Source organism: Chiloscyllium punctatum, chromosome 38, assembly GCF_047496795.1.
Source record: "Chiloscyllium punctatum isolate Juve2018m chromosome 38, sChiPun1.3, whole genome shotgun sequence".
In the NCBI taxonomy this organism is placed as follows: Eukaryota; Metazoa; Chordata; class Chondrichthyes; order Orectolobiformes; family Hemiscylliidae; genus Chiloscyllium; species Chiloscyllium punctatum.
In genome coordinates this window covers 53,521,901-53,537,389 of record NC_092776.1, presented here as the reverse complement: position 1 = coordinate 53,537,389, position 15,489 = coordinate 53,521,901, and the positions used below count along the sequence as shown (strand labels likewise).

The following is a 15,489-nucleotide window of genomic DNA, read 5'->3' as shown; positions in this document are numbered from 1 at the left end:
TCCTGACAAACCGCAGCTTCTTGGGAGATCACATCAGTTCCCAACACAATTGTGTCATGTCACTATTTAGTGGAAGCAACAGGGAATAATTCTGAGCAAAAGAGAAGGCACTTCATTTAGGATAGAAAGAAATGGGTTATAATAATATTCATGGGAAAGTGTTTACCCGAGAGATGTGCCTTTATAATGTATTTCCAAGAGCACAATTAGGAGGCAGCTTTTAGAATATAGAATTAGCTTTATTGTCACACGTACTCATACAAGTACAGTGAAAAGTGAACGAGTCACCACTGATGGTGCCATCTTACGTGTAAAGGTACCTAGGTACAGATTGTTAACTACAAATTCTTAGGGGAAAAAAATTGGAAAAATAAAGAGATGAGAAGTTCAGAATAACTGTCCTTCCAACCCAGTCTGTGCCAGCACCTAGTTGATGCAGTGATTGAGGTAGAATCCTGCTTGAAACAGTTCTGTGAAAAACACCGTCAGTCAGAATAAAACAGTGCAAGTCAATTCTCAACTCTGTCACTCCGAGTAAATGGGCGTGAGAACAATGCAATACAGTGGGTAATCGTGTGCTAGCACTAGTGAACTTATGCATTTGAGTTTGGGGGTAGGTGTAACAGAGCAATAGAAAACTTGGGGTATGTCAGTGATGGCTCAGTTAGTAGCATTCTCACTCTCGTCAGAAGGTATGTGTTCAAGGACTTGAAAATCAAAGCCAAAGCTGACGCCAAGAAGTGACGTTGTGCTCTACCTCCGACAGGGAGTCTCTCAGATGATGTATTAAACATCTGTATGGGTGGATGGTACATATCACTACTTTGAAGAGGGGAAGTAGGGGAACCAAATGTCAAGACAAATATTTCTCCCTCAATCAATGTCGCCAAACCAGCTCTGGCCATAATCACAATGGGAGCTTGCTGGGTGTACACTGGCAGCCGTGTTTCCCACGTTTCAACAAGGACTACACTTCAAAAAGTACTTCATACGCCGGAAAGCACTTTGGCAGTTTCTGAAAGCATGAAAAGGTGCTACATAAATGCAAGTTTTTTTTCAGTGAGAAACAGCATTGGTGACAGAATGAGTGTGCAATGCAGTGACAGAGTACAGAGGATAGGATGAGGGGGAAAAGAAACAAAAACAAAAACATAGAAAGACATCATGAAGAGCGCAAAAAGAAGCAAGAACAAAAAAGTACCTGATAAAGGAGAAGTTTAAATGTAAACACTAATCCATATCTGCTCTCCATGGCTCCAACACTGCAATGATATAAATCACTTTGAGAGGAGATAGCTGCTACATAAATGCAGGTTTATTTTTACACAAGGCTGAGAACAGTTTTACTTGTAGATCCCTTTGACAAAATGTTGGTCATCCGCCCTAATCGCTCCTTTTGCGGGCTCACTACCATAGCGTGTCCTGTGATACGCTGGTGAAGCACTTTGGGATGTTTTATCTCGCTGAAGGTGCTACTGAGAAGCAAGTTGTTGTTATATGCTGCTTGTGCGCAAGCAGGAAAGGCAGGATTGAAGTGGAATGGTGGAGGGATGTGAACACAACTTTATTAGAACACTGCCATGCTGGACCAACCATCTTATCAACAATCACAGATCTTGGTGCATGTTTCATTCTGCTATTTGTTACGGTGCGATGCTGGAACTAATGAAGCATGAGGAAAATGGAGGACAGAGTGTTGCTGCAGCCTCGGGGCATCCAGATCCTTTGGCTTTGTCGGCTACTTGGGTGTGTTTCATGGAACCTTTGGGGGCCACTTATAACATACCACTTAATTTTCTGCTGCATCAAGCTGCCAATACCAACAGATCTTGGTGTTCTCATTTAAGATTTTGCACTGGTTTCCAAACACATAAAATTCAAACCAGCACTGGCCAACAAATCTAAGGACAAACAGAACTGAACTGCCCGAGCTCTGAGTGGCACATTGCCAGGGGTCAGGCACCAGGAATAGCCCAGAGGTTGCAGTGTGGTCGTCGCCCTTGTGGCCATCTCAATACCAACTTCACCACACAGTTCAGGTCTGGGTAAAAGCACTCATGGCTCCTGCCCAAGATACAGCCTGCGTTCGCAGCCCTGAAAAACACTTTCCCTTCATTCTGCAGGTAATAAGCAGTCCCTTCAGAAAGCTGAGCAATTTCGGTTTGAAAGCAGGAGGTAGCTTGTCCACACAAAGGGTCATAGAAATCCAGAACTCCATTCCCTACCAGACAGGAGTTCAGAACAGTAGCAGCCCCCAAAGAGTTATTATGGCTGACTGCATAAGTTTTGCTTACGACCCCCTAAAAAAACCGCATCTGGGAGCAGGGCATGGCATCTGGGGTTGGAATGACTGCTCATGCGGATGTTAAGAACCTGGACTTATTCCAAAAGCAATTTATCAAATTCCACATTGGCTCGTGACTTCAGTATCTCTGTTGCCATTCTACTTGGTCCCAGCTCACTCGATGCTCTATTCACTCCAGCTCGGAGGCTCGCCGCGTGGATACAGCATAGAGGGGTGATCCATTCAGCCTGCCATGCCTGTGCTAGCCCGCTGAAGGAGTGAAGCTGGTGCCACTCTCTGGGGGATGAAAAGATTGAAAGGATTCTACAGGATAGACCAGCGGTTTCCCCAACTGGAGTCACACAAACAACAACTTGAGTTGGGCAAAAGAAACTCACATTAATTCCTCCCCTTTGGAAGGTTAAGGGGTGATCCAATCCAGGTCTTCAAGTTGCTAAGAGGAAAAGACAGGGTAGGTGGACATAAGCTATTTCCACTGGTTAGGGATTCTCAAACTTGGGAGCATGCTCTGAGTTTTAGTTTCAGACTGTCCAACAGAGATGTTACAAAGCACTTCGATGCACAAAAGGATAGATGATGTTTGGAACACTCTTCTATAAATGACTGTGGATGCTGGATCAATTATTCCTTTTAAACTGGAGATAGAAACATTTTTGTTAAGCCATGTAGGAAGGGATATGGGCCAATATGGAGTTCGGCCACAGATCAGCCATGATCTCATCGAGTGGTAGAACAGGCTCGAGGGGCTGATTGGCCCACTGCTGTTTCTATATTTAACCTTTGTACTGTGCAAGCAGTGGGAAGCAGTCAATCTTCCTGTTGGATTTCCTGTTCTGACCACCACACTTTCGAACAGATGAGTGGTCTTTGGAGAGGTACGGAGCAGATTTACCGGCATAGTTCTCAGAAGGAGGCATTTTAGCGATAAAGGTGGGTTGGGGAAGCTGTCTAAAATACATAGCCACAGATTTAAGGTGTTGGGTGAAACTAGCAAGTGCGGCCACTCCTCCTACGTGGTATCACCAATTAATTTTGCTCAATACTCACAATAACCAAGTCATGATATAGAGGCACAGCATAAAGAAAGCAGCAGTCTGAGCACTGACCCATCGAAATACAACAGCCTATCACTCTCTGCACTGAAAAAGAACCATTTAACCACGGCTCATTGTTTTCTCTCTTTAAGCCTTTTATTTATAAATGAAGTTGACGCCACCGGTAAATCAGTTTTATTTAACAGCTCTTGATGTGGTGCCATTTAATGCCCTACAAAGCTTTAAAAAATACTAGTAGAAGAGCCATAGAGATCTACAAAAGTCAGTGAATTATAATTTTAAAAGGGACTGTATTTGCTAGCACCCTGTCTGCTATAGACAGATCCCAGCATAACAAGTGCAATTCAGGATTTCACCTTAGATTTCCACAGTATTTCATTTCCAAGTTAACTTACATTGGTAAACAAATTGCTGAGTGATCATTTCTAAGGGAGTATTTGTACAATATGTGTTCTACAATAGGAGTGTGAATGAGGCACTCACAGCTTTTAAATCCAGTAACATCTCGTGGTTAGTTAAACAGCAGCACAACACTTAAATCCACATTAACAGAAGCTTGATGGTCAGTATCTCATTCTTCCAACAGATTCTGACAGATGAATTACAAATTTGACAAATAGCTCTTATTGGCTAAACACAAAGCAGCTTTCCATTAGCACTGACAAATTGATGCTCAGCAACATAAGTGTGTATTCAAGAGAGGGAACAGAGAAACTAATTATTCTGTCTAGGTAGATATGGAATGCATGATCAGAGTGGTGCTGGAAAAGCACCACTCTGATCTAAACTCTGGTTTCCAGCATCTACAGTCCTCACTTTTGACTAATTGATTTTAACCTCACTGCGAATCCTCTTGCAAGGATGCCTACCTTGAAGAATTTCTCCTCTCTCCACAAGAATCTCAGTGAATCTCTCTCACTGCAACCCCCCAGGTCAAATGCTTTTCCAGCACCACTCTGGTTTCCAGCATTTGCAGTCCTCACTTTTGCCTAGATATGGAATGCATGTATGCTTCCCTCAAGGTGTAGTGGAATGGGCCTAACTGAGTGTTTGATTGCTACTAGTTTCAGTAAATTGAACAAACAAAAGCCACCACAAAGATCACTCTCCTCATTTCTGGTTTAAAGATTACCAGTTCCAACCTCATTTCCAACCAATCAACTTGTTCCTAGCATCTGGCTTGATCCTTAACTGATGGCTTCCCTTTCCTGCTACACACCATCATTAAAACCACCACTTGCTCTTGCTCTCTCTCACATCTCCCACCAACTTCCCTAGACCACTTCTTACTCCTTCCATCTTCTCCAACCACTATCTCATTTCCAATGGTCAATTCTTCCCCCCAAGTCTTTGAATGCATCTATGTCTTGACTAAACTTCCCATCTCTTCAAAGCTCCTTAAATCAGGCTTTCACAAAGCAGTTGCTGGAAATTACACCGGTCAAGCATATCCTGAGTGAAGAGTGCAAAAACCAAGTCCCCTCTGACTCCAATACATTCTCTGTGCGCACATCATATCCTCAGCCCCTGTCACCTCGAGGCGCAATATCTTGGTGCACTATCTTGGTGCACTACTCAAATACTTGCACACCCACTAATATCATTTATTGTATCTGTTGCTCCCGATGCGGTCTCCTCTACATTGGGGAGACTGGGCGCCTCCTAGCAGAGCACTTTAGGGAACATCTCCGGGACACCCGCACCAATCAACCACACCGCCCCATGGCCCAACATTTCAACTCCCCCTCCCACTCTGCCGAGGACATGGAGGTCCTGGGCCTCCTTCACCGCCGCTCCCTCACCACCAGACGCCTGGAGGAAGAACGTCTCATCTTCCGCCTCGGAACACTTCAACCCCAGGGCATCAATGTGGACTTCAACAGTTTCCTCATTTCCCCTTCCCCCACCTCACCCTAGTTCCAAACTTCCAGCTCAGTAACTGTCTCCTTGACTTGTCCGGACTTGTCCTACCTGCCTATCTCCTTTTCCACCTATCCACTCCACCCTCTCCTCCCCGACCTATCACCTTCATCTCCTCCCCCACTCACCCATTGTACTCTATGCTACTTTCTCCCCACCCCCACCCTCCTCTACCTTATCTCTCCACGTTTCAGGCTCACTGCCTTTATTCCTGATGAAGGGCTTTTGCCCGAAACGTCGATTTTGAAGCTCCTTGGATGCTGCCTGAACTGCTGTGCTCTTCCAGCATCACTAATCCAGAATACAGCTCCCCAATGACATGCAACAAGGTAGTTAATTGATATCAATTCATGTTCCCTGCCGGTCGAAAGAAAATAAACATGACATGTGTGAGCCCAGCAAGATGCTGGTAAGGGACAGATCAATTTCTGCAACTATTGGTATTTATCACTTTCACCCATGGCCAGGTTTGAATACGTCTACACATTGCTCTGCTGCCAGTGTTTAACACAATGATTCAGGCAGGGAAAGACATTGCTAGATTTACAACAGATTTAAACTATAGTTTAATGCAAACACCAGTTTACAAGCTTTCCTTCTGGATGCTCTCTCCAGCCAGGAGATAATCCTCAGGGGGAGTAACTCAGCTTTTGGTATCTTCTAATCAACCGGTTTAGTGTTCTTAATTAATCACCTCTGGAGCAGGTCGGAGTTGAACAGAAGCCTCCTTGTTCAGAGACATGGATGTTACCACGGTACAAGTAGATAGGTCTACTAGAGAGGGGAGACCATATTGGATTTGGTGTTTGGCAACGAAACAGGTCAGGTGTCAGATCTCTCTGTGAGGGAGCATTTCGGTGATAGTGATCACAACTCGCTGACCTTTACTGTAGTCGTGGAGAGGGATAGGAACGGATGGTGTGGGAAAGAATTTAATTCGGGGGAATTACAGTGCTATTAGGCAAGAACTGTGGAGCATAAATTGGGAACAGATATTCTCAGAGACATGCATGACACGAAATGTGGAGGAAATTTAGGGAGCACTTGCTGCAAGTTTTGGACAGGTTTGTCCCACTGTGGCAAGGAAGGGATGGTAGGGTGAAGGAAACTTGGATGACAAGAGATGTGGAGCATCTAGTCAAGAGGAAGGAAGATTACTTAAGATTGAGGAGGAGAAAGTGAGGACTGCAGATGCTGGAGATCAGAGCTGAAAATGTGCTGCTGGAAAAGCGCAGCAGGTCAGGCAGCATCCAAGGAACAGGAGAATCGACGTTTCGGGCATGAGTCCTTCTTCAGGAATGAGGAAAGTGTGTCCAGCAGGCTAAGATAAAAGGTAGGGAGGAGGGACTTGGGGGAGGGGCATTGGAAATGCGATAGGTGGAAGGAGGTCAAGGTGAGGGTGATAGGCCGGAGTGGGGGTAGGGGTGGAGAGGTCAGGAAGAAGATTGCAGGTTAGGAAGGCGGTGCGGAGTTCGAGGGTTGGGACTGAGACAAGGTGGGGGGAGGGGAAATGAGGAAAGTGGAGAAATCAGAGTTCATCCCTTGTGGTTGGAGGGTTCCTAGGTGGAAGATGAGGCGCTCTTCCTCCAGCCGTCTACGAAGATATGAACCTTTCGGAGGTTTTGTGGAACAGTCCATCATCCGCAGCTACACTGGCACCACCACCCCACCTTTTCCTCCGCTACATCAATGACTGTATCGGCGCTGCCTCGTGCTCCCACGAGGAGGTTGAACAGTTCATCCACTTTACCAACACCTTCCACCCAGACCTCAAATTCACCTGGACCGTCTCAGACTCCTCCCTCCCCTTCCTAGACCTTTCCATTTCTATCTCGGGCGACCGAATCAACACGGACATTTACTATAAACCGACCAACTCCCACAGCTACCTAGACTACACCTCCTCCCACCCTGCCCCCTGTAAAAATGCCATCCCATATTCACAATTCCTTCGTCTCCGCTGCATCTGCTCCCAGGAGGACCAGTTCCAATACCGTACAACCCAGATGGCCTCCTTCTTCCAAGACCGCAATTTCCCCTCACATGTGGTTGACGATGCTCTCCACCGCATCTCCTCCACTTCCCACTCCTCCGCCTTTGAGCCCCACCCCTCCAACCGCCACCAGGACAGAACCCCACTGGTCCTCACCTACCAACCCACCAACCTCCATGTCCAACGTATCATCCGCCGTCATTTCCGCCACCTCCAAACGGACCCCACCACCAGGGATATATTTCCCTCCCCTCCCCTATCAGTGTTCCGAAAAGACCACTCCCTCTGTGACTCCCTCGTCAGGTCAACACCCCCCACCAACCCAACCTCCACTCCCGGCGCCTTCCCCTGCAACCACAAGAAATGCAAAACTTCCCCCCTTACTTCCCTCCAAGGCCCCAAGGGATCCTTCCATATCTGCCACAATTCACCTGCACCTCCACACACATCATTTACTGCATCCACTGCACCCGATGTGGCCTCCTCTATATTGGGAAGACAGGCCGCCTACTTGCGGAACGTTTCAGAGAACACCTCTGGGACACCCGGACCACCCAACCCAACCACACCGTAGCCCAACACTTCAACTCCTCCTCCCACTCCACCAAGGACATGCAGGTCCTTGGACTCCTCCATCATCAGACCATAGCAACACGACGGCTGGAGGAAGAGCACCTCATCTTCCGCCTTGGAACCATCCAACCACAAGGGATGAACTCAGATTTCTCCAGTTTCCTCATTTCCCCTCCCCCCACCTTGTCTCAGTCCCAACCCTTGAACTCAGCACCGCCTTCCTAACCTGCAGTCTTCTTCCTGACCTCTCCGCCCCTACCCCCACTCCGGCCTATCACCCTCACCTTGACCTCCTTCCACCTATCGCACTTCCAACGCCCCTCCCCCAAGTCCCTCCTCCCTAGCTTTTATCTTAGCCTGCTGGACACACTTTCCTCATTCCTGAAGAAGGGCTCATGCCCGATACGTCGATTCTCCTGCTCCTTGGATGCTGCCTGACCTGCTGCGCTTTTCCAGCAACACATTTTCAGTTAAGATTGAGGAGGCAAGGATCAGACAGGGCTCTTGAGAGTTACAAGGTTGCCTGGAACGAACTGAAGAATGGACTTAGGAGATCTGGAAGTGGGCGTGAAAAAGCCTTAGCATGTTGGATAAAGGAAAGCCCCAAGGTGAACTAGACTTATGTAAGGAACAAGAGGTTGGCCAGACTGAGGGTCGGGCCTGTCGCCTCAGGTAAGTGTTTTAAATGGTTAGACTCATCTTCCCAGAAGTCCTTTGCTCCTCTCTTGCACCTCTCAGCAGTGTGGAGGAACAGAGGGATCTGGGTGGGCAAGTACATAGATCCTTCAAAGTTGCCACTCAAGTGGATAAGGTTGTTCACAAAGCATATGGTATTTTGGCTTTCATTAACGGGGGACCGAGTTTAAGAGCAGTGAGGTTTTGCTACAGCTCTATAATTCCCTGGTGAGACCACACTTGGAATATTGTGTCCAGTTCTGGTTGCCCTACTATAGGAAAGATACAGAGGCTTTGGAGAGGGTGCAAAGAAGGTTTACCAGGATGCCGCCTGGACTGGAGGGCATGCCTTATGTAGAGAGGTTGAATAAGCTCAGACTTTTCTCTCTGGAGAGAAGGAGGAAGAGAGGAGACCTGATCGAGGTGTACAAAATAATTACAGGAATAGATAGAGTTATTAGCCAGAGACTTTTCCCCAGGACAGGATTGACTGGTACGAGAAGTCATAGTTTGAAGATATTAGGAGGAAGGTATAAAGGAGATGTCAGAAGTAGGTTCTTTATGCAGAGAGTTGTGAATGCATGGAATGCGTTGTCAGCGGTGGTGGTGGAAGCGAAGTCATTGGGACATTTAAGCGACTGCTGGACATGCACATGGATAGCAGTGAGTTGAGGGATGCGTAGGTTAAGTTACTATATTTTACATTAGGATTAAATCTCAGCACAACACCATGGGCCAAAGGGCCTGTTCTGGGCTGCACTTTTCTATGTTCTATGATGCTATAATTCTCTGCTACCATGTTTTACACACTGATATCTGTATACTGAATCAGGCAATAGATGATAGTCTGTGATTTTAAGTATGATTGTTGAACTACAAGTTTCACTTCCAATATCTACCCTCCCCTTCTGGATTCTCTCTCTATCCAGAAGCAAACTCTGTTGTTTGGGGGGGGGGGGGAAAAAAAAGCTCTTCCGTGCAAACTTCAATGAGCACTGCCTGCTCTCAATTAACTCAGATAGAGACAAAATAAACTGCAAATGCTGATCCAAGGAGGCTGAAAGAACACAGCAAGCCAGGCAGTATCAGGTGGTGGAGAAGTCAATATTTCAGGTATAATTCTGAAAAAGGGTTACACCCGAAATGTTGACTTCTCCACCTCCTGATACAGCCTGGCTCGCTGTGTTCTCCCAGCCTCCTGCTTGTTTACACTCAATTAACTCTGAAGCTGGTTTACTTTTGAAGGGACCAAAATGTTGACATTGTCAAGTGAGATGGATCCAACTTGAAATGATAGTTTCCAAAATGGGAAGCATGCAAGTTATAAGACTATAACAGTCCATCTTGTGGGAGTGGCTCTACCTGTCTGAGCCAAGTCCAGGGCTCAAATGGTACCCGCTCCAGATGTGCATCATAAAATCGCTGAACATGTTGATTCAAAATATCTGAGTCATTCCATAGAGACAGGGAGCTCAAATATCCAATACAGTAAAGTACATTTTGTCCAGTACCTCGTAAACTAGAATATTCGTCTATCCTGGCATCCGAACACAGTTTGACAAACTTGCGACACGATAGTGGCAGAAGTGCTGGGAAAGGCACTGTTTGGAGAACTGCTTGAGGTTTGGTTCTTGGTAAGTATAGAGCAATTTCATGTCGAACACAGAACATAACAGCGCAGTATAGGCCCTTCAGCCCTCGATGTTGCGCCGACCTGTCATACCAATCTGATGCTCATCTAACCTACACTATTCCATGTACGTCCATATGTCTGAGATTACTGTGACATACAGCAGCTTAAAATGATATGGCAATGTCACAGGCCTTTGGAGAAAATGAACAAGCAGGAACCACTGACATCCAGCGCATGACACAAGGATAGAGAGGGTTTCTTTCCATTAAATTAATCTTTGTTTCACAATGGAGAGGCACTTTGATCACTTCTTGGCAATGCTGGTCATGACTGAATGCTGGAACATGCATCGTGTATCCTCACTAAGCAGCATGTTAAAATGACTGGCATGATCCAGTCCCAGTTTGTGCTTTACAATAATTCAAACACAGCAAGTCAAGTGTCATTGTCTATTCTGGAGGTCAGTTACACCACAGCCACTGTGAAAGATCATTTTTCTCCTAATGGCAAGAAACCATTTTCCCCAAGAGGGTACACAGCAATTCTGTATTCTGCAAAATAATGCTCTGCTCAAGGAAGGCTCTGCCAAAATAAACTCAATATCTCCTGCTGCAAACTTCATTGTTCCACAAAATGACTGAAGCTTTTCCTTAGCAATTGAATTACTCCTCAAAAGTCAATTACCTTTCTTCGACTTTGCTCCAATCTTCAGTTTTGATGGCCAGGCTATTTGCGTGTTTGTTTCCTCCATAATCTGTTAAAAGACAGGAAAGAGAATGAGAGCCTTATTTAAATAGCTAAAACACACGATCTGTCACAGTCTAATACTGAACCAGCTCAATTCATCAACTGCACGGTGGCTCAGTGGTTAGCACTGCTGCCTCACAGCATCAAGGACCCGGGTTCGATTCCTGCCTCGGGCATCTGTCTGTGTGGAGTTTGCACATTCTCCCAGTGTCTGCGTGGGCTTCCTGCAGGTGCTCCGGTTTCCTCTCATAATGCAAAGAGGTGCAGGTTAGGTGAATTAACCAAGCTAAATTGCCCATTGTGTTCAGGAATGTGTAGATTAGGTGCATTAGTCAGCGGTTAAACGTAGTGGGGTGGGAGAATGGGTCTGGATGGGCTACTCTTCGGAGGGTCAGTGTGGACTTGTTGGGCTGAAGGGTCTCTCTCCACACTGTAGGGATTCTATTTTCTATAGATGCCCCCCTCGCAGACAAGAATCAGGATGACCTTGCTGGTTATTTGATGGTCAGCCAGAATCTCCAACAATGACAAGGAGAGATATTTGGAAATTAGAACGTCCCATAAACGCCAACAGCATCTGAGAGGCTGGTGATTTAGGGAGGGAATTTCAAAGCTTAGTACAAGTGGTAGAGTTGGGAATGTACAAGAGGTCAGCATACAGGAGCACAGCATTCTCAGAGTTACAGAGCAGAAGAAGGGTGAAGCCATTTGAATAAGAGCATTCGAATTTTAGCGGAATATGGGAGCATGAGTCAATCGCAGCAAGGTTTAGCCAATAACACTACTTGTTGCAATGGCTCATTTTTGGCACATCCTAAAGCAAAAGTAGATTGTTAAAATTTGAGAAATAATTTGTAATCACAAGTAAATATTTCGCATTAACAATGTTGCCCACACAAAGCGATGGTAAAGCTGCAGTCCAAATTCAGAGTTTATGCCTCAGCCAACTTTGGAGAGAGGCAGTGAGAGGTGGAGGTCGCTTCTTAATGTTTCTAGTATTAAAAAGGCATGGGGTCCAACTCCAGCCACAAACTCTCAAGTCCTCGAAACCGCTTGGAAATTGTTCATACACATCAAGAGGGAGGGGGAAAGGGAGAGGGAGACGGGGGGGTGGGGGTGGGAAAGAGAGGTGGGGGGGGAAGGGGGGGGGGAAAAAAGAGGGGGGGTGGGAAGAGAAGGAAAGAAGGGAGGGAGAGAGGAGAGTGGGTTAGAGAGCTGGAAGTAGGTAGGAGCTTAGAGAGAGTGTCAGAGCACAGAAACAGCCCCTTCGGCCCAACTTGTCCTTGCCGACCAAGTTGCTTAAACTAACATAGTCCCATTTGCCTGCACTTGGCCCTTATCCCTCGAAACATTTTTTACCCATGTATCTGTCCAAATATCTCTTAAATTGTATCTGCCTCTACCACTTCCTCTGGCAGCTTGTTCCACACATAAATCACCTTCTGCATGAAAAAGTTCCCCCTCGGTCAGTTTAAAATCTTTCCCTCTCACCTTAAACCTAGGCCTTCTAGCTTTGGACTCCCACACCCTGAGGAAAAGAACTTTGCTATTCGCTATATCCACGCCCCTTATGATTTTATGAACCTCTATGAGGTCACCCCTCAGCCTCCTACACTCCAGGGAAAAAGAAATGTCTCAGTCTATTCAAGCTCTCCTTATAACTCAAACCCTCTAGTTTTGGTCATGTCCTTATAAGTCCTTGCTGCAGCCTTACCAGTTTAATAACATCCTTCCTATAGCAATACTCCAAATGTGGCCTAACCAATGTCTTGTACAGCTCTACTATGATAACCCAATTTTGATACACAATGCTCTGACCGATTAAGGCAAGCACGCCAAACACCTTCTTCACTATCCTGTCGACCTATGACTCCACTTTGAAGGAACTATGTACATGCATCCAGAGGTCTCTATGTTCGACAACCCTACCCAGGGCCCTGCTGTTGATTGTCTAAGTCTTGCCCTGGTTTGTCTTAGCAAAATGCAATACCTCACATTTATCCAAATTAAACTCCAGCTGCCATTACCCAGCCCACATTGATCCAGTTGATCAAGATCCCACTGTACTCTTAGATAACCTTCTTTAATGTCCAATTTACCACCAATTTTGGTGTCATCCACATACTTACTAACCACGTCTCCTATATTCTCATCCAAATTGTTTATATAAATGACAAAAGGTGGACCCAGCATGATCCTTGCAGCATACCACTAGTCACAGGCCTGAACAACAACTCTCTACCACCAGCCTCTGTTGTCTACCATCAGGCTAATCATGTGTCCAATTGGCTAGCTCTCCCTAGATCCCGTGCGAGCCAACCTTATGAAACAATCTACTACGTGAAACCTTCTTAAAGGCCTAGCTAAAGTCATGGAGACAATGGCTACCACTCTGCCTTTATCTACTTACTTGGTCACCTCTTCAAAAACCTCTATCAAATTTGAGAGACAAGATTTCCCTTGCACAAAGCCATGCTGGCTATCCCTAATCAGTCTTTGCCTTTCCAAATGCATGTAGCTCCTGTCTCTCAGAATCAACATCCACCTCCCTCCCCGCTCCCCCCCCCCCCCACCCCAGCAACAACTTAGCCACCACTGACATCAGGCTCACTGGTCTGTGGGTCCCTGGCTTTTCCTTTCTTAAATAATTGCACAGACTGTGAAAGAGAGCATGTGAGAGAGAGAGAGAGAGAGAGAGAGAGAGAGAGAGAGAGAGAGAGAGAGAGAGAGAGTGTACAAGTATATGTGTGAGAGTATGTCAGTGTGTGAGCGAGCAAGTGAGTGAGTATTAAAAAGAGAGAGAGAGCGCGCGAGAGAGAGCGAGCGAGAGCACTCTGACTGTTCAGGAAGTGGATATCGTTCCTCCTCCATGTTGAATAACAATTTTGTAGCAGTGCTGAGTGATCCATGCTCTCATACCTTCTCGCATCAGCACCAGTGAATGAACAGGCTACTTACACAACCAGGTTCGAGGCCTGACTGTTTGGTTGGATGCCATAATAACCACCACATTCATCATAATAACACATGATCCTGAGACTACAGAAAGGGCAAAGGAAACTGAAGTGATTACAGTTGCAATACTACACCTCAGAATTTGAGGTTTTGATTGGCCAAAAGCCTGGAAACTGCAAATGAATTTCTGTCAAGAACATGACAAAATGATGATGAAAAAGGGAGAGGAGTTGAGAAAGGGGTGAAACATAGGTTTGGAGGTTCGGTCATAAACTGTCCAATAAAAACAGATTCATTTATCTTTTGATATCCTGTTCTAACAAGCTACATCCACCTAAAATAATGACCAAAATAAGGAGCAGATTGAGGACTGAGTTGAGGAGGAACTTCTTCCCTCAAAGGGTTGTGAATCCATGGAATCCCCTGGCCAGTGAAACAGGTGAGGCTCCCTCATTATATCTTTTTAAGGCAAAGATTTTTGAACAGCAAATAAATTAAGAGTTATGGCGAGCGGGTGGGTAAGTGGAGCTGAGTCCACAAAACGATTGCTGGACATGCACATGGACAGCAGTGAATTGAGGGGCGTGGAGGTTAGGTTATTTTATTTTAGATTAAGAATAATCCTCGGCACAACATTGTGGGCCGAAGGGCCTGTTGTGTGTCGTATGTTTCTATGTAAGATCATCAGCCATGTTTTACTGAATGGTCTGAGGGGCCAGATGGCCTATTCCTGCTCCTATTTCTTATGTTCTGCCTTTACTCAAATCAGTCGCCTTTCGAACACCTTCTGGTTTCAATGTCCCAGTTAATTGATGAAAGCTCAGCTAATTTCTTGCAATCAGCCATCCATGTGGCAAAGTGTTAACAACATTGTTTGCAATCTTATTGAACCCTATTCTTCCATTCCTTGCAAGGTTCCTGCCAAAAGCAATGCCGAGAAGGAGGTTACAATAACAGAGAGAGTTCCTCACACAGCCGGCACCACTATTATGGAATTCTCCCTGTCTGAAACACCCAGTGACCACAGGTAATCAGAACAGTCAGCAGAAAGACAGGGGCACAGAGCCACACCAGGCTAGTTACTGAGGGGAAGGAAAATGACTGTGCGTTGTTGGGCCAGGAGGAGAAAGAACTGGCAAAGGGGAAGGGGTGAGAAGGGGTTTGGTTGCAGGGGAGAAAAGGTGGATGGTGAGAATGTGGCGGGGGGGGGGCAAGCGACAAAGAGGGAGGGAGACAGAAATAGAAAGAAAGAGCAGAAGGTTAAGGGGGAAGGGAGAGGGAGAGGAAGGAGACAACAAGGAGGAGAAAACAAGATCAGGAAAGAAGAGCAAAAATTGGGGAAATGAAGCAAAGAGAGTGTGGAGATAGAGGGTGAGAAAATGAAGTAGAGGAGACAGGGAATTGAATTAGTTCAAAACAATTAAATCAATTTGAAGTTGGGGTCGTGACCTGTTGGGTCTATAGGCCTCTATTAGGCTCAGGTGGATTGAAGATGCACATTTGAGGCTCAAGTACTAATTTAAACTTTGGAATAATATGTAACAAATACATATTGAGTCTTCCCTGTCAGCTGAAGTTGTATTTTATAGAAACTGATTTGACTGTTTCTCAAAGTTCAGTGTCAAAATGTGGG

At 45.8% G+C, this 15,489-nt stretch overlaps 1 protein-coding gene across 3 annotated transcripts in view; it reads right to left on the bottom strand.

The window, feature by feature from the left end:
- The window catches only part of LOC140463628 (protein bicaudal C homolog 1-like), a 270,609-nt gene that overhangs the window by 117,538 nt on the left and 137,582 nt on the right, over window positions 1–15,489 (bottom strand). For all 3 annotated transcript variants that reach the window (XM_072557874.1, XM_072557876.1, XM_072557875.1), the window contains exon 3: window positions 10,839–10,908. In XM_072557874.1, the coding sequence (XP_072413975.1) occupies window positions 10,839–10,908 (70 nt within the window). The remainder of the gene's footprint in view (window positions 1–10,838; window positions 10,909–15,489) is intronic.